The sequence below is a fragment of the Macrobrachium rosenbergii genome, chromosome 4 (genome assembly GCF_040412425.1).
Source record: "Macrobrachium rosenbergii isolate ZJJX-2024 chromosome 4, ASM4041242v1, whole genome shotgun sequence".
Taxonomy (NCBI): domain Eukaryota; kingdom Metazoa; phylum Arthropoda; class Malacostraca; order Decapoda; family Palaemonidae; genus Macrobrachium; species Macrobrachium rosenbergii.
In genome coordinates this window covers 34,524,099-34,544,098 of record NC_089744.1, presented here as the reverse complement: position 1 = coordinate 34,544,098, position 20,000 = coordinate 34,524,099, and the positions used below count along the sequence as shown (strand labels likewise).

Here is a 20,000-nt window from a genome sequence, read left to right as displayed (position 1 = left end):
TAGAAGAATGCGGCCATGTGCGTTTGACTGTATGGTATAAATTATATGTATTTGTTATCTTACAAGTCAGTGAACGTTGTATATATTTTAAAAATATGGATTGTAGACTAACCATTGTAGAAAGGAAATAAAGTTTTGGGTTTGATCTCTCTCTCTCTCTCTCTCTCTCTCTCTCTCTCTCTCTCTCTTCTCTCTCTCTTTTTCATGCCCCAAATCTTATCCTCAGGACGTCTGTCCGGGGTGCAACTTCTTAAAGTTCTGGACCCAAATCCCCTTTCACAGATTTGGGACAAAAGTCGCATTTCAGGGTTGAGATGTCACATAAAAAAGAGAATTTCTTTGCCGCTTAGGTAGTTTTGTGTCGTCCCCTGCAGATAACCACTGAAGAGGAAAATGTATTTGTTTCTTTTCTCGCGCCGCCGTCCTTCGATTTCCATTATCAAGATACTTCGTAAATCCCCCTTTGCAACGTCCTTCAAGAAAGAAGCCCCCCCATAGGGGGTTAGTGCCGTCAGTGAGCCTCATGCGGTGCGCTGTAGGCATTACTTTAGGTTCTTTGCAGCGTCCCTCGGCCCTTAACTGCAACCCCTTTCATTCCTATTACTGTAACTCCGTTCATATTCTCTTTCTTCCATCTTACTTTCTACCTTTTCCTAACAATTGATTCATAGTGTAGCTGCGAGGTTTTTCGTATGTTACGACTTTCAGACCTTTTAACTGAATGACGTCATAGGTCCCAGTGCTTGGCCTTTAGCCTAAATTCTATATTCTGTTCTATTAAAGAAAGAAGTTGCCGTGTTTTTTCCCCCTGGAGTGGCCGACGGTGCGGGCAACTTAGTGAACTCCTCTAGCTTTGACATGGAGAGAGGAAGAAGGAGAAGGAAAGGAGAGTGGACCCCAATCCCTTATAAATAGATAAACTCGTCACTTGAAAGAGAAGAGTAGGAATCAAGGAAAGCTGGCACGAACAAGGAATCCAAGTTTATTATTAGGAGACTAATTGCCAGCAGGTTATCGTAAATACCAAATACTCTCTCTCTCTCTCTCTCTCTCTCTCTCTCTCTCTCTCTCTCTCTCTCTCTCTCTCTCTCTCTCTCTCTCTCTCTCATATTTGAAAATCTCCTGTTTACACAAACATATACATAAGTGTAAGTAAATGTATACATATATTCACACGCAAGCGCACACATTTATATATATAATATACACGTTTATACATATATATATATATATATATATATATATATATATATATATATATATATATATATATATATATATATATATATATATATATATATATATATATATATATATATATATAAGCAAATGTTTAAATATATTTTAGCAACACTTTGCACTGACCATTTTAGGCATGGCCATAATGGTTCAGAACTTGGAAAACTGAAAGAATAATGCATCCTTTCCAAAAATAACTGTAAAAATATAGAGAGTAAATTCACAGAAATTGTAATTTTAACCACAAATTTTCGAAAGGTTTTTTCCTAACATTCTATTTCCGGCCTGGTCCGTCGTGTCTCCTCTCTTGAAGAGAATTTTCCACTTCCATTAACTGTGGTGAAAGCTCTCTCTCTCTCTCTCTCTCTCTCTCTCTCTCTCTCTCTCTCTCTCTCTCTCTCTCTCTCTCTCTGTGTGTGTGTGTTGTTGTCACGACTTTTTATTTCTGGTATAATTTTAGTGAGTGCTGTAAATAGTGCACGAGTATAGAAGGCAAAACACTGAAATCGCACGTTTCTGACGCCATGTTGACTGACTTTTGTGCTTTGCAGCATTTGGTTCACAGGGTATTTTGAAGGGGAAAAATAGATTTGATAATATTTATATCACCGCGGAGGTTTCTGCCAAGAATCGTGTTACCAACGCGAACGTTTCCATTGCCAAACCATTTGTCGAGAAAACGTTTGAACGGTGCACTCTTCTTGTGTAGAGGGTGCACCCATTGTGTTGGTCTATCTCCAGCGCAGATGTGAACATCAGCAATAGGTCCTTGACCCTGAGGATTCTCGAGACCTTCGATGAGAAGGGCCCTCGAGTACGACATAAGAGGGAGGGAAGGGGCTAGTAGCTACGGGAAGGGGTAGGAGGAAAGGATACAGACACGGTATTCATGGTGAAGACGGGGGTTATCTAAATGGCAAGAAGGCAGGAGTCCCGTCTCGAGTAGTTTAGTCTTTTTGTTTCGAGACAAAGGTATTTCAGAGCAAACGCAATCTTGCTACTTGGTCTGTCCCTCCTCCTCCTCCTCCTCCTCCTCCTCCTCCTCCTCCTCCTCCTCCTCCTCCTCCTCCTCCTCCTCCTCCTCCTTCTTCTTCTTCTTCTAATTGACTGATTTTTATCTGGTGTTGTATTTTCAGTATATGAAAATGCATACGGTTTTTAAATATGAATCTGGAATGCTTGTAGTGAATCTCAACTGAACAGAAAGTCGTGAGTAAGACTAAATCAAATTTATCCTACAGTTGGAATGAAAAAAAAGAACAATACTTTATTATTATGTTTCGTAGGGGCAAAATCGGAAAATGTACCTCCACAAACATGTTAATTAGATCCTGGTTTAATTCATTTATGATACGAAGCGAGATACTCACTGCCACGTTCATGCTATAACTGCTGAACCACGGGTGAATTAATAAGCAGAAGTTTCCATAGTAGCAGCCGCTTTTGACACCTACACAGAAGGCTCATGTTCAGTGCCTCCCCGACCCTTCCTACTGTATCCTCATCATATTCTTCTGCTACCTAAATGTTAACTAAATGGACTATGTATATATATATATATATATATATATATATATATATATATACATACATAATGTATGTATATATATACACATGCATATATATATATATATATACTTGTCTGCAAGTCTCAAAGCTCGAAGGGTCAACTGGTTGTCGGATCTGTCTTTCACCCGTCCTCTCCAAAGGGGAGACTGATCTGCCTTCCTGGCCGTTTTATCTGACCTCCTTCAGTAGGCGAGTAAAATTCATTGAGATATTTGCTTAGCAAGAGCAGATTCGTCTTGGATATTTTGGTTGTCCGTCTCTAAGCAGTAATAAGTACGCACACACGCATACATTATTACATAGACACACATATTAAGTATGTGTGTATATGTACTATATATATATATGCATGTATGTATATATATATATATATATATGTATGTATATATATATATATATATATATATATATATATATATATATATATATATATATATATATATATATATATATATATATATATATATATGTGTGTGTGTGTGTGTGTGTGTATATAACACACACACACAATTATATAACATGCGTGTGAGCGTACACTATTATCGTTTCATTTCACTCAGTAATTCTACCGTAAACCTGACAATTTTTTTTTGCTATTGAAGTAGAAGTTCAGGAGGTCAATGTATTAGGTTTGACAACGACGTGGCAATACTCAAAGATATCACTCCCACTACCATGAATAACAGCAAAAGGCGCTCTTGCGCGTAATCACACACACACATGAAAGAAAACAAAAAACAAAGTCACCTATACAGTTTCCACGTATACTCCCAAGAGTAAAACATTGTAGTTTTGTAATCGAATATATTGTTTAATTTATTTTTATTTTTTGGGGGGGAATGTGCCTTTTACGCATTCGGTCCGAGAACTGATGTGGACACGCATGATGTCATTTGTCCTCTGTGTTATAATTATATCCATTGATGCGAGAGCTTTTGTTTTACGCCCGTTCCAGAGGTATAATATTAGGCTGAGGGTCGCACATTTGATATTTGCCAATTCATTGATGCCCGCGTTATATTGTTGTTGCAGGTATTTTCAACGTTCACCTACTCTCTCTCTCTCTCTCTCTCTCTCTCTCTCTCTCTCTCTCTCTCTCTCTATATATATATATATATATATATATATATATATATATATATATATATATATATATATATATATATATATATAATATATATATATATATGTGTGTATATATATTATATTTATAATATACTGTATATATATAATATATATATATTATATATATAATATATATATATATATATATATATATATATATATATATATATATATATATATATATATATATATATATATATATATATATATATATTGCCGATTGCCGATACTGTTTTCAACACCTCTCTCTCTCTCTCTCTCTCTCTCTCTCTCTCTCTCTCTCTCTCTCTCTCTCTCTCTCTCTCTCTCTCACTAAAGGTCAGTATGTAGCGAAGCCATTGATGTTTTTGCCGCCCCTACGAGCGTTCCACCCCCAAGCGATTTTTTGTGTTTCACCCTTCATTTTAATTTCATGATGTTTTCGCTCCGTTTCGAGTCGAGTCGTCGTATTTGCAGAGGCCAGTGTGACATTTTGATGTGGAAATGAAGTCAGATTTTTCATCTCGTGATGCGTTTTAATTGTACTCTTTTCTATTCATGGTTGAATTCGTTCTCGCTAAATGAAGGTAAATTGGTATTAACTTTAATTGTTCGCAGTAAGAGGTATTTTTACGCTATCGTGTAAAGTTTGCAATGGTATTTTTACTCTCTCATGTACATGTTCTACATAAAATAAGCATTTTTACTCTCCCATCTCAAAAAAAGAGGCATCTGCAAAAGGTTTTTAGTCTCATTTCCATGTCTGCATTTGCAATAAGTTATTTTTACTTGTTTGCAATAAGAGGTATTTTTACTCATGTACATGTGTGCAGTAGGTGTTTTTAGTCTCTTTGCAATGTTTTTATTCTCTCAGGTTTTGTAATAAGAGGTATTTTTACTTTCTCTTGTACAGGTTTGCAATAAGAGGTATTTTTATTGATGTACGTTTGCGGTAAGAGGTATTTTTACTCTCTCATGTACAGGTTTGCAATAAGAGGTATTTTTTACTCATACTGTACATGTTTGCAATAAGAGGTATTTTTACTCTCTCATGTACAGGTTTGCAATAAGAGGTATTTTTACTCATGTGCAGGTTTGCAACAACAGGTATTTTTTACGTTTGCAATAAGGGTATTTTTACTCTCATGTACAGGTTTGCAATAAGAGGTATATTTTACTCATGTACATGTTTTAATAAGAGGCATTTTTATTCTCTCATGTACAGGTTTGCAATAAGAATGATTTTTATTCTCATGTCATGCGTCGGTGCTGAGACTCTCTCTCTCTCTCTCTCTCTCTCTCTCTCTCTCTCTCTCTCTCTCTCTCTCTCTGAGCGAATCCTATTAACGCCATACTTCATACTTTTCAAATCACGCGTCGTTGCATCCTCGTAGCTAAGAAGAGCCAAAACTTTTCCTGAACAGAAATTTCGCGGTTTCTTATATTTGTCTCCCCTCTTATCTGTAGCCTTCTTATTCTGGTCTGTTTGTTCTTGAGGTGATCTTTGATCATCAGTCTTTGAGTGCTTAAAGGGAAGTGGAATGGCACAGTAGCGAAGCTAAGTAACGAAGACATTCATAGTTGGCGTAGATTATGTTAGAGGAGTCGTCTGTTTGTTGTTCAGGCTTTGTTCTCCCTTCCTGTTCTTCCCGTTGCTGATTGTTAGCGCAACAACGCCAGTAACAATTTCATTATTATTATTATTATTATTATTATTATTATTATTATTATTATTATTATTATTATTATTATTATTGCAGAAGAGGAAAGGTTTATAAGAAAAATTGAGAAGAACAAGACAAAATTAACTCTCATGATGGAGCTTTCCTGTTCAGCTTATATCTTATTATTATTATTATTATTATTATTATTATTATTATTATTATTATTATTATTATTATTATTATTATTATCTCAACTCGTGGCCATAATAAATGCACGGTGCAAATGCATTAGGGACTATAAAAATACATTATTATTATTATTATTATTATTATTATTATTATTATTATTATTATTATCTCAACTCGTGGCCATACCAAACACACAGTACAAATACATTAGGGACTATAAAAATACATTATTATTATTTTTTTTCATCATCTCTTGGCCATACCAAATACACAGTGCAAATACAATAGGGACTATGAAAAATGCATGCATTATTATTATTATTATTATTATTCTTATTATTATTATTATTATTATTTTACGAACTTTTGGCCATGCCAAATACACAGTGCAAATACATTAGGGACTATAAATGATACATTATTATTATTATTATTATTATTATTATTATTATTATTATTATTATTATTGGGAAAAAATGAACGGCTACCCACGTGACATTACCAGTAGCAATATTTTGAATAGTACAGATACCCAAAGACTGTGCAAGAGAAGTCGAAAAAAAAATATGCTGTCGATGAGAATAATAATAAGAAAGAAAGTAATAATATTGAGTAATAGTTACCTGGAAATTGCTAGGGGATTGTTTCATAACATGTTCTCGGAAATCTCGTTAGTTCTACAGTATCAAGTTTTTTTTATTACTGTTGCGTTGTTATGCAATAACAACTTATGTTATAGGCAACTATGCGATGAATTACCTGTGCGGGGGTTTGGTAATTGCCTATGCGGTGAATTACCTGTGCGGGGGTTTGGTAATTGCCTATGCGATGAATTACCTGTGCGGGGGTTTGGTAATAATGTACAGTAAACTTTTAGATGATGTTCACAAGTTTGATTCGTATATTTCTATTTCTTTTATCACACCTGCAAACTTATATAATTGTATTTATTTATTATCTCACTCCAGAAGCGTTCCAGCTGGTCTCGTCATTGGCAGAACCTCATTTTGTTGTTGACAGATCCCACCGATAAAAGCTTGTTGATGAGAGTGTTGTCCCCAGGTGACCCTATTGATAAGTGTGTGACAAAGGTCTGGCGTTGAAGAGTTGCTGATAAAGGATTCCATTGGTAAGGCAATTTTAGATATGATCCCATTTCATTGATAGAGAAACTTATAATGGGATATTTATGAAGGATTTGCTGCGGAAAGGCCTTTGGCAAAGCCCTATATTAATATATTCAAGGGATTATACCTCAAAGGGGGGTAATGACGTCAGTGTACCTCACGTGGTGCACTGTAGGCATTGCTTGAGGGTCTCTGCAGCGTCCCTTCGGCCCCTAGCTGCAACTTCTTTCATTCCTTTTTCTGTACATCCGCTCATATTCTCTTTATTCCATCTGACTTTCCACCCTCTCTAACAATTTTTTCATAGTGAACTGCGAGATTTTCCTCCAGTTACACCTATAAAACCTTTTCACTATCAGTTTCCCTTTCAGCGCTGAATGACCTCGGGGGTCCCAGCACTTGGCCATTGGCTTAAATTCTGGATTCTGTTACAGCTTCTTCAGAATTCTTTTAGGATAATTTAAGCTGGCCATTAGTCTCTTTGGTTCGGATGCCCACTTAGACATTGCTGTGACAGTAAAGATTTTCATGACAGAAACTATAAAAATTCTCAATTTTAAAGTACCGTTCATATTGACTGAAAAGGAAAGCAGCTGTCCCAAATGACCCTACCCTTGTGAAGTATTCTTGTTGAGAATGTGTATCGACGGAATCGTTGATCTAATTCCGTTCATTAGTGGAATCCTTAATCTGTAACTCTTTATCGCCAGATTCTTTATCACTATATTTTCATCTGCTTACTTTTATCAGTCAACTCTCTTAAATACTAACCAGAAACTAAGGCACCTACACAAAACGACCTAATTCAGCCTATCCCAGGTCGTATACATACACTGACATATTAAACAAGCTTCTGGTTTACAAACTTGTACAGCCTTTAATGTTGAAATGAATTCAGGAGTGAGAAAATTTTAGCAGGAGGTAGACAGTCCTTAAGAACTGCCTAATACAAGACATACTTGTAGGCATTACCTGGAATTAGACATCATAGAAGGGTTACCTAAACTACACATTTTTCCAAAAACTAAACATATCAGTGGGTTTCAGCTGAAAGTTATTTTTATTTCATTTGTTCCAAAAACTGAACATATCAGCGGATTTCAGCTGAAAGTTATTTTTATTTCATTAACAGGATTGTTCATGAAAACTGCAAACTTTCTAAACAACGAAAGCTGTCATTATCACCACATTTGTTCTTCGCAGCGTCCCTTCAGGCCCCTAGCTGCAACCCCTTTCATTCTTTTCACTGTACCTCCGTTCATATTCTCTTTCTTCCATCTTACTTTCCTCCCTCTCCTAACAATAATTTGTTTCATAGTACAAGTGCGAGGTTTTTCCGCTGTTACACCTGTAAAACTTTTACTCTCAATTTCTGTTTCAGCGCTGAATGACCTCATAGATCCCAGCGCTTGGCCTTTGGTCTAAATTTTGTATTCCATTCCGTTCGACCATTTTCGCCAGCAGAGTCCTATCGTCATTAGTAGTAGTCTGGATAGCAACTGTCAAGGTTATGGTGGTGCTAAAAATAACTTTCTCCATCAGTCATCAGCATTGCTAACCTCATTTCTGTTCTCAAGTTACTTTAGTTTCCCCAGGGAAATGAAACATTAGAAAGGGCTTGACTTAGCAGTCTCATCCGTGCTTCTTTAGAGAATTCGACAAGTGTGGACTACCATGTGTCAGCGTGGGATGTACATTAAGTCAACAGCTGGCGTTTACCCTAGCCACAAATCCTACGCGTGTTGAACTAGTTTAGTGTGTCTGTAAAGAACGGTTTCATCTCATTTCTTTTTGGTAACATATTAAATTTTTTAATGTCTATTAACAAATTTCTTATTAGTTTCATCACGTTCATGTGAGCAACGAATAGTTTAAAAACTACAAAAACATGTTACTTTTTGAGAAGTAGTGCACATCACATGGAGTAAATTTTCACTAGCTTAAGCATTCAAAATATATTTTGAATGGTAATGTAAATTAATGCTGGAATAATGATCTCGGCACCTCCAAAATAACCACGTTTTGCTAGTTCATTTATTGAAGAGTGATAAGTGAAAGTTGGATATAGCGTCTACTAAGTGCACTTCAACAGGTTGCCCATTAGACTCAGCCAAAAGGCAATAATTAGGTATAGAAGTAAAAACCGCAATTACAGCCACTAGGAAACTAATCAGAAGTGCTATTATCTGCCAAAGCGATTACCATAGTTACTCCAATAATGTTTGTAATTTTTATTTTCTTTAACAAATTGTTGAAAGCTTCCGTTTTCTATTCATAGTCAATAACAATAAGCAAAGCTATGAAAATATATTTTTTCGAGAGCCAAACGGTGTCTGCACTAAAAGGTAATTGTTTGTTCCACGGAACATGGTGAAGCTTCAGGAAAAATCGTAAAAATCCAGCCATTAAAGTCACAGAAAAGCAAACGAAACCAGTTACCAAAACATATAACCGTCTTGGCAACGCCATGTACAGTACGAGACGAATGGCTCATTTCATCCGCCTTATTTCTGGGATATTCTTTTCATCAGAATATAACCTCAATATTACGTAAGAGAGAGGTTTGTGTGAACGAATTTAATAATTTTTGTAATATGTTGCACTGAAGCTGATGTTGATTGTGTCTTGACTAAATCAAGTTTCAAGACATTCGTCTCTTATTAGTCTAGGGAGAAGACAGAATGTCTCGAAATTAATGTTATACTTCCTTATATACGTTTATATTCATTGCAGCTTGGTTACTGCGCGTTTAGTATCATAAACAGTTGAGCTTCTTTGTGTGTTAAGGAATTGATTTTAGAGATTAGGGTCAGCTGAGTGATTGCAGTTTCGTGGTGGTAAATAATCCCTAGTGAGAAGTCACGTAACTTATTCGAAAACATTTAGGATTCTCTCTCTCTCTCTCTCTCTCTCTCTCTCTCTCTCTCTCTCTCTCTCTCTCTATCTATCTCTCTATATATATATATATATATATATATATATATATATATATATAAAACACATATATATAATATATATATATATATATTATATATATATATATATATATATATATATATATATATATATATATATATATATATATATATATATATATATATATATATAGCGTATAAAGCAATTGGAGAGCTGAGTGGCAGTGCTGGTAAGCGTAAGGATATACCAGTCAGGGATATGCAAGGTAATTTATTGATCAAAAATGTTGAAATCAGAAATATATGGAAAGTAGTAAGTACACTTTGGGACAGTTCTTAATAGACCAGTCCCCCTAGAGGAGGATATACCGCCTGCTTGGGAAGATTTTCATATAGTTGAAGGTGGGATCAGGCTAGAAGTAGTAGTTAAGGCAATAAAACAGTTAAAGAATTATAAGGCGCCAGGAGAGGATGGTTTATTCTTGGAAATGTTTAAAGTGGAGGAGGATAGATTAGTATTTGTCTTGAGGATATTATTCAATGGGATCTGGGTGGCAGGGATAATGCCATCAGGTTGGAAGAATGGTGTGATCATTAAAGTTCCAAAGAAAGGAGATTGAGTATATTTGGTAATTGGAGATGAATTACTTTGTCACCTGTAGCCTGTGGAATGTTGTTGAATAGGTTGGAGCCAATGGTTGATGATACCCTGAGGGATGAACAGGCCGGTTTTAGAAAGGGGCGGGGTTACAGTGATCAGCTCTTCATAGTTAGGCATTTAATTCAGCAAGCTAGTGAAATGAAAACTCCGTTAAGTCTTTGTTTTGTTGATTTTGAAAAGGGCTTTGATAGTATTTCAAGATGGACTATGGGAAAATCGTGAGGCATTATGGAATACCGGAAAAGTTTGTGAGGATTATTATGAACATGCATGAGGGCACATCTTGTAAGATGATAGTTGATGGTTGCTTGAGAGATCCGTTTGAAGTTAAGTCTGATGTGATTCAGGGTGGCTTTCTGTCTCCTCTGTTGTTTGTATTGGTCGTGGATTACGTTATTGGAAGGGTTAAAATAGAAACGGATGGCAGGTATACTCTGGGGAGAAAATGGGAAACTTCTTGACTTAGATCATGCCGATGATATAGTTTTGATCTGTGAGGGACCAGAAAAGATACAGAGAGTGTTGGATTGTCTAGTGGGTGAAAGTTGAAAGGTTGGTTTGGTTATAAATAGTGGAAAAACTGAGATCATGAATATGAACATTGAAAATGCACAGGATTATCCAATAGAAGGCATGGTTGTAAAGCAAGTTGATAAGTTTAAATGTATAGATACTTACTTAGATAAGGATGGTTCTTTAAGCTCAGAATTTATGGAAAGATTAAAAAAGACTATCAGGTAATGGGAATGTTTAAAAATATTTGGAACAATAGCAGTTTTTCTGTGCATAAAAAAATCAAAATTTATAAAGTAATGTTTAGGAGTGTTTTGATTTATGGGCATGAGTCATGGTGCAGTACAGTGACTTCGGATAATAAACTCTTAGCATTTGAAAATAAGTCACTCAAAAGAATGGGAATTAATTGGAGGGATAGGATATCAAATAGCGGAATTAGAGAAGTAACGGGGGTACAACCGGTCGATGGGTATGTTAGGTTCTCAGTACTGGAAGTGGCTAGGCCATGTGTATAGAAGACAGAGAATAGTACAAGATACACCAGGTTGGGTTGCCAAGAAGAGGTAGAGGTAGGCCAAAGGAGTCAGGGCTGAGGACAATGAAGCGGAAAGCAGGAGATGAGTGTTGGGGAGATCTTGAGGAGTTAGCCCAGGACAGAATGTGGTGGCGTGAGTTCATCGAGGCCCTATGCATCACTGTGGGTGCCACAGGATGCTCATCTTCCACTTGCTATAAATCTATCACATTCGTCTAACTCCTAGTTCATATTTCAATGCTTGGGGTAATAAAGGCAACAAAGGATTTAAACAAGCTTTGCCTAAGGAACTTGGGGTCCCTCAGGAATCGAACTCGGGACTCTTTGCTGGTAAGGGGAGCAGAGCTTTGCTCCAGAGATATCCAGTCGTCTTTCATATGTTCTTTTGAATGCAGTGATAGATATTTCTTTTTGTTAAACATTGTATTTGGTACACTATAATTTAACTCAGAGTATTTTATATTTATGCAGTCAGTGAATATATTAAATTACACGTCCCATATCTGCAACACCTTTCATTCCTTTTACTGTAATTACGTTCATATTCTCTTTCCTCCATCTTACTCTCTCCACCCTCTCTTAGCAATTGATTCAGAGTGGAGCTGCGAGGTTTTCCTCCTGTTCCACCTTTCAAACCTTCTTACTGACAATTTCCGTTTCAACGCTGAAAAACCTCATAGGTCCCAGCATTTAGCCTTTGGCCTAAATTCTGTAGTATGTTCTATTCTATTCATGCGTTGTTTTAAACGTTAAGTAATGAAGATGCATATAATGATAGATCATTTGTTATTTATTTATTGGTTTTGTCAAACAATGAATTTGGTTCACTATAATTTCACTTAGGAGTACTTTGTTATTAATGTTATTCAGTGATTAAATTAATGTATTCATATCATTAAATAAGCTAGACTTTTTTTTCCCCAATTTTTCTGTCGGTCTATTCCTCCTGTGAATGCATCCGCAAGAATATTTTAGTGGCGTAACGTCCCGTCGAAAATTTAATTGGTCTCTATTCATGGCGGGACTTTTGGGTGGAACGTGGCCGTCCCCTGCCTGCATATCTTCACCATCTTTTATTATATATATATATATATATATATATATATATATATATATATATATATATATATATGCATATGTGCATACATATATATTATTTATATATTTTATATATATGAATTCGACTCACATCGGGATCGAACTCAGGTCTTTCAGTTGAAAGGCTAGTGCAGTTGGTGGCGCCCTTCCCCCTTTCAACTGAGACCTAAGACCTGGGTTCGATCCCGACATGAGTCAAATAGTGATTTCCGTTCCACACGTAATTGTGTTTTGATTACTTCTGACGGGTATATTTATATATTATATATATATATACATACACACACACACACATATATATATATATATATATATATATTATATATACTGATTTATTTATATATACATAATATATTTACTATATTTATTTATATATATATATATATATATATATATATATATATATATATATATATATATATATATATAGAACCGGATGACTATCCTTTTAGGCGCCCACCCTCAAGTAGGGGAAAAATTTGCACAGTATAAAAACATATATATATATATAAAATATATATATATATATATATATATATATATATATATATATATATATATATATATATATATATATATATATATATATATATATATATATATATATATATAAATAATATACAGTTTACAAATAATCTTCTGGAACGTCTAGTTTTTCTCGTGTCAAGCATATTAGCCCTTAAATGTTCATGATGATATTCGTAATTGAAGTGCTTAAATTTAATCGTCATTAGAGAGAGAGAGAGAGAGAGAGAGAGAGAGAGAGAGAGATAGAAAGAAACTGATTGTAAGCTATCTAGCGTCATTGACGCCGAGAGACAGAGAGACATTTAAAAAGTATAAGTGTATATACTGTATAATTGTGACAGCATATTAATGCCGTATGCATGTAATAGAGAGAACTGCATTTACATTGTATTTGTGCATACTATGCAAGTATGCGTGACCTACATCCTATCTCCCTGTCTCTCCCTATCTCTCTCTCCCATGCTGTCCTGTGGCCGCAAACTCTTTCTCCCAAACCGACACTCTCCTTTAAAATGTGTAATTGGGGAGATAAAACAGCCCCCCACCATCCGTTCCCCCTTGTACCTTTCATTCTCGTCCCCCCCCTCTCCTCATACCCCTTGGCCATGGGAGAGAGGGGATGACTATATTCCTCCATAACCCTCCTCCCCCCTTCCCCCTCCAATCTACATTTCCATTACTGTATCTCCGAAATTATGGAAACAATCAAGTTTTACGATGGTTTATTTTAGGGGAGGGGGTTGCGGGTGCCTTGGGGAAGGGGGAAGGAGGGGAGGCGAAGCGAAAGCTGCATATTTATGGAAGTGATCGCTTCCTGGTTTATTTGGTTTGCCAGCTTAAAGTTTGTTTTAGCACGCCAGAGGGTTGTGTGCGCTGCCGGCGCGTTCGGATGTTTGTTTATTTTTCGGTTGTATTAATTGTGTCAGTAGTAATTCCGCATTGATTCGTGTATGTTTTTTTTCCTCCTGTTCCGTCTCTCTCGGAGGACTGACGGGACGCGTCAATTAGTTGTTATTTTCAAGATCAAAGGCTTTTATTCAGCGGTAGAGGTTTGTAGTGTTTATTGCAGTTAAGTTCCCGTAAAGGAATAATCGTAGGGAAGAGTTCCATAGTTTGATGACCTCTTTTATCTTTGTTTATTATTTAACTTTTTACTCGTCATTTTTATTGTTGTTGATTTTTCGTTACGTTTTTTCGAGCGACGCCAAATCACCACAACGCCCCAGTCGAGGTTTTTAAATGCGTTCGGATGATTCACGTCAATTAAGCAAAATTCGTCTGTAAATAATTGAGACTTTTTGTTCGGGATTTGATCAATATATCAAAGGTCTCTCTCTCTCTCTCTCTCTCTCTCTCTCTCTCTCTCTCTCTCTCTCTCTCTCAATGAGTCATCATGGCTGGAGTATAATTGAATATTTCATAAATTTACTCTCGAGCAGTAGCCCCCACTTAAGAAACTGTTTGACTGTATTTAAATGAAAGAAACTGAAGAACACTCTCTCTCTCTCTCTCTCTCTCTCTCCTTCTTCTTCTTCTTCTTCTTCTTCTTCTTCAGTAGGAATACATACAATGTAAACTGACATCCAGAATAGAGAACTCATCTGTAAATCTGTTTCGTCTTTTTCTGTTGAAAAGTTGGTACATTATCTCTCTCTCTCTCTCTCTCTCTCTCTCTCTCTCTCTCTCTCTCTCTCTCTCTCTCTCTCTCTCTCTCTCTCTCTCGGGCTATTGTGCTTGTGTGCATGTGTATGTTTCTCAGCTACTTTAGGTCCTAGAATATTTGATATGAATATTGGAGTAGTGCCTGATTTATAATGTATGACGCTTCCAGTGAGCTTGTAGAGGTGATGGGATCCAGCATCATTCAATTTCTAGTGAATAGTTCTGTCGGCAGAAAAACTAGAAAAAAATGTTCGCTTCATGCCCTCAGATAATTGATAATGTTCAGGCAAAATGATAATGTTGGCTGATTCGCCAGAAGAGTTACGGATTTTTTCTTTTTTAGGGGAACTTTTCTCGGCAGCGAAGCGAGTCCAAATGAAATAGAAGGTCGTGACAAGACCTATGTAAAGCATAGGTCACGATATAGTTTATGACAGCAATTAAAAGAAGTAAAGGCAATCTGAAGTTACATGATACGTGACATCACCTCACTAAAATAAGACTGTTCATGGCTTGTTTTGAAGGAGAAATTTCCCTGGAGAGATAGGTTAGAAAAATGCTGACAGTTAGGAAACCTGGAGAAACAGTGTGATGTACGACAAGCCTCAAAGTCAGACGTGTTGGAATTGGATAGATCATGCCTCGATTTAGAGATATGAACCCCGTTTCTAGTTCGTTACAAGATTTCTTTATTTGACATTTAATTAACGAAGGAAAGAATAGGCATGACACTACATTTCATGGAAAGGAGCTTTTGATAAAGTAGCGAGCAATTATTGAGTTTGTCTACTGGAAGTTCGGGTTATTGAAATATATTAAAAATATGAAAATTCTCTCTCTCTCTCTCTCTCTCTCTCTCTCTCTCTCTCTCTCTCTCTCTCTCTCTCTCTCTCTCTCTCCATATCTAATTCTTTCCAAGGTCACGTCCATCCCTTACTACAACATTGTATTCTTGTCATAGTTAAATGGCATCCTAATCACCTTCAGTATAAGTCTCTCTCTCTCTCTCTCTCTCTCTCTCTCTCTCTCTCTCTCTCTCTCTCTCTCTCTCTCTCTCTCTCTCTCACTTTTATCTCATATTATTGGTGCACTTTTCGGACAGAACTTCCCGTTTCAAATATAATACAAAAATTCCAAGGTTCTGTCGCCTCTGTTCTTTGCGTATTTTTATTCTTCAATTTCCTTTTCTGTCAGCCAGCATGACCCACAGCGCCCCTTACCATAGAAGTACTCTTTTGCCTTTTCATTTAGCTTTATTTCAAAATTACGTATATATGGTAAAAATTGACCAGTAGAATATATATATATATGTATGTGTATATATATATATATATATATATATATATGTATATATATATTTATATATATATTCATATTTATATATATATATGTATATATTTATATGTATATTTATATATTTGTATGTATATATATATATATATATATTTATATGTATATATACATATATATTTATATTTATGCGTATATATATGTGTGTGTATGTGTGTATCTATCCATTTGCTTCCTGGAGGAGCGCGTGCTTGGCCAGTGTCCTTTTTCTTTTAGGGCGGTCCTTTATGTGCGATACGTTTATGACGCCTTCGCTCTCTTCAAGCACGGTGTTCACTCCTGAGTTATTTTTGTAGTAAATTAATTCATGTCATCATAATATTAAGTTTACTTTTGAGAGCGATCAGGATGATCAACTACCTTTTTCACATGTTTTGGTTAAAAGAGAAAGTGATGATTTAGCACTTCTGTTTTTAGAAAAAAAGACCTTTACTGACTGGGTTCAAATTGTTTTAGCTCTTGTTTCACAACTGGTTCATAGGGCGCTTTCGCTCACCTCGAACTGGAATCTGTTCCATGGGGAGACTCTCTTTCTCTTAGATTGCTTTAACAAAAATTGCTTTTCCAAAAAGGTCGTTCGCGAAGTCCTAAATGAAGGAATTAATAAATAGTTTTCAAAGCTCGCTACGGTCCTTACTGTATAAATTCTCCACAAGTCTGGCTTTCATTAAAGACAGTCACTTCAGAAGGGAGTTCACCAAGGTCCAGAGCAGGCACTTGGGTGCTCTTGGTGTCATGCTCTGTCCTAAAAACCCCACTGGCTGTTGGCCTAAAAACCCCACTGGCTGTTAATAAATATACGGCCTGGATTTTGTCGGAGCTAGTAGACGCCAGGATTAATAGAGTACTCTATTAATCCTGGTAGACGTCAGTTCAAACTACGAACCGACTCGCATGGGGGTCGGGGGCGGGGCGGTGGTTGGCGGTCAACTACCGTACAGGGACTAGGATGTCCAATCCTGAACCATCCAATGTACGCAATCATGCTATAGCATGTAAAACTGATATGAAAAATGATAACTTCACTATTATTGACCAAAGTAATATTCAGACTGATTTACTTGCACTGGAAACAGCTCAGAATTAGACTGCTTGTTCCTGAATTAAATACACAGTCCTCATCAACTGAGCAGTTTTATCTTGATGTATAATTTTTTGCCTTCCCCTTACCTTTGTTCTTATTTCCAGCTCTGCTCAGTGCTTTGCGCCACCAGATTAGTGTTTCGCTGGTGGGTGAATGGTGCTTTTTTCTATTTATTTGTTAATTATTATTTTGACAGTCTACGACCCGTATTCTGAGTTTACACGCACACACACACACACACGCATATATATCCATTTTATGTATATATATATATATATATATATATATATATATATATATATATATATATATATATATATATATATATATATATATATATATATATATATATATATATATATATATATATATATATATATATATATATATATTTGTTTCTTTATATTTATTTATGTTTTATGTATTTTTATTTTTTTTTTTTATTTTGCTTATGTGTGGTAACAGTCTTCTAAATTCAAGTCTGCCTTCGCCTTTTGGACCCGGTATTCACTGTCAGGCAAGAATGACATCAGTTCCATCTCTGCAAGGTGGATCGAATCGCGGGCTCGTCTTTGTAAGGTACAAAGATTCTTACGTTTTCGTTTTGTGAAAGGGGTCGCTGTTGCCGTGTGTTGGTTTGTGTGATAGGGACTTGGATGTTATTTAAGGCATGGAGATGCAAAAGTGAAAGACATGGGGCTATTTTCAAGTCCTATGGTGGGCATGGTATTTTTTTTCTAAGTTGGGCTTGTATGTTTTTCTTATTAAAACATTTTTATTTTATTTTAAATTTTTTATGAAGATGGATGGGTCAAGATGGCAGGATTCGTATCCAGACATTACGGATAGCGTTGCTATGTTATACTTACAAATATACAGACACACACACACACACACATATATATACATATGTGTGTATGTATGTATGTATGTGTTTATTATATATTTGTCTGCGTTTGTTTCTAAAACAGTAAATTTTTCGTAATTGGTGTGGCTGACACACACATCCTCCAACTGTTAAATGCAGGATGATCATCTTGTTTAGAGAACTTCTACACTTTCTGCCACCTCATTTGCCCTCTCAGAATACTGTACAGTACAGCTGAGTCGAACTCCATTATATAAACTTGCACTGCCCGTTTCTTTTCTGCCTGCACACACTCGCTTCTTGGTCACATAGGCTCTTTCCCGTTTATCACCTGGTATTGATAAACGTCTTTCAGTCTATATTAAACCTGCGCGAAGGATTTCCCATGTCTTTAGTTCTCTGTAGGGGGTTAGTGCCATAGTGCGCCTCACGCGGTGCACTATAGACATTACTTAAGGTTCTTTGGAGCGTCCCTTCGGCCTCTAGCTGTAACCCCTTTCATTCCTTTTATTGCACCTCTGCTCATATTATCTTTCTTCCACCTTACTTTCCACCCTTCCCTAACCATTGTTTCATATTGCAACTGCGAGGTTTTCCTCACGGTACACCTTTCAAAACTTTTTACTGTCAATTTTTGGTTTAGCGCCGAATGATCTCACAGGTCCCTGCGCTTGACCTTTGGCCTAAATTCTTTATTCCGATTCCTATTCCACGTTTGTAGTTTATCTTGTAAACCTGTGTGTAAGGACTTTTCCATGAGCTAAGTTATATAGGTGACTTTGCTTGTGCATTTAGAGAAAAGTGTGAGCTGGTCGTACCGTAGAGCGTCGACCTCCACACCTTGCGTTTTGTAGGTGTTGCGATGTCACGCTACCTGGTATACAGCTGATCTTTCAGCCCCTTTATTTCAATCTCTCCAAGTTTTTCCTAGCAGTGTTCTGGATGCTGACTCTCTCATGCTGAAGAGAGACCGCCATGCCACTTTAAAAGCGATTTTCTCAAAATAGTCGTCCTCGATATGTTCATTCTCTTGCTGTTTTCAACGGCTTCATTTTGGTCTCTCTGTGTTTATAATTGCCCTGTTATCGACATTCACTTTTGCGGAAGCGTTTTGAAAAAAACATTTGCGATTTTGTCATGTTTCTTATTTAAGTATGCAAATATGCAATTATGAACACAAAAATAACTCTGGCGGACCTGATTGAAGGTAGTCTTGTGTATGAGACGGTTCTTTGTAAAGCTATTTCAAATGCGAAACTGTCGTGGAAACGTATACAGTAGACAGGTAGAAATCAAAATAAACAAAATTTGTGAGTACATGAATGTTCATCCCTGAAGATTCAAGTCATTTACCCCGTAGTGGGGTGTACAGTCAGTGCACCTCACGCGGTGCACTGTAGGCATTACCTAAGGTTCTTTGCAGCGTCACTTCGGCCCTTCGCCGCAACCCCTTCAATTACTTTTACTTGCAACCCCCTTCATTACATTTACTGTACCTCCGTTCATATTAACTTTCTTCCTTCATCATTTTCACTTTAAAATTCTCTTTCAGCGATGAATGATTTCACAGGTCCCGGCGCATCCGCCTTTGGCCTAATTTCGTAAACTATTGACATTTCCAATAAATAGTCTACGGTAAACACACACTATTTTTCACTTCTTTCTCGACTGCTTTGTAATTGTAAGGTGATATTTATAAAGAATACAATTCGAGTGAAAGATTATTGCCAGAATCATGAAAATGTTTCTCCTTATTGCAGGGGCCTCGTCTTCATCTGCCACGGCTTTGGGGAACACCTTCAGTGGTACGAAGATCTGGCTCTCAGGCTAACGGCAACGGGACTTCTCGCCTTCGGTCACGACCATGGTAAGTGTAGAAGGGCCTCTGAAG

General features: G+C 36.5%; 1 protein-coding gene across 1 annotated transcript in view; it reads left to right on the top strand.

Annotated features, from left to right (window-relative positions):
• Positions 1–20,000, top strand: part of LOC136837253 (monoglyceride lipase-like) — a 143,606-nt gene that overhangs the window by 69,622 nt on the left and 53,984 nt on the right. The window contains exon 2 of the mRNA XM_067101995.1: positions 19,870–19,976. Coding sequence (XP_066958096.1) covers positions 19,870–19,976 — 107 coding nt within the window. The remainder of the gene's footprint in view (positions 1–19,869; positions 19,977–20,000) is intronic.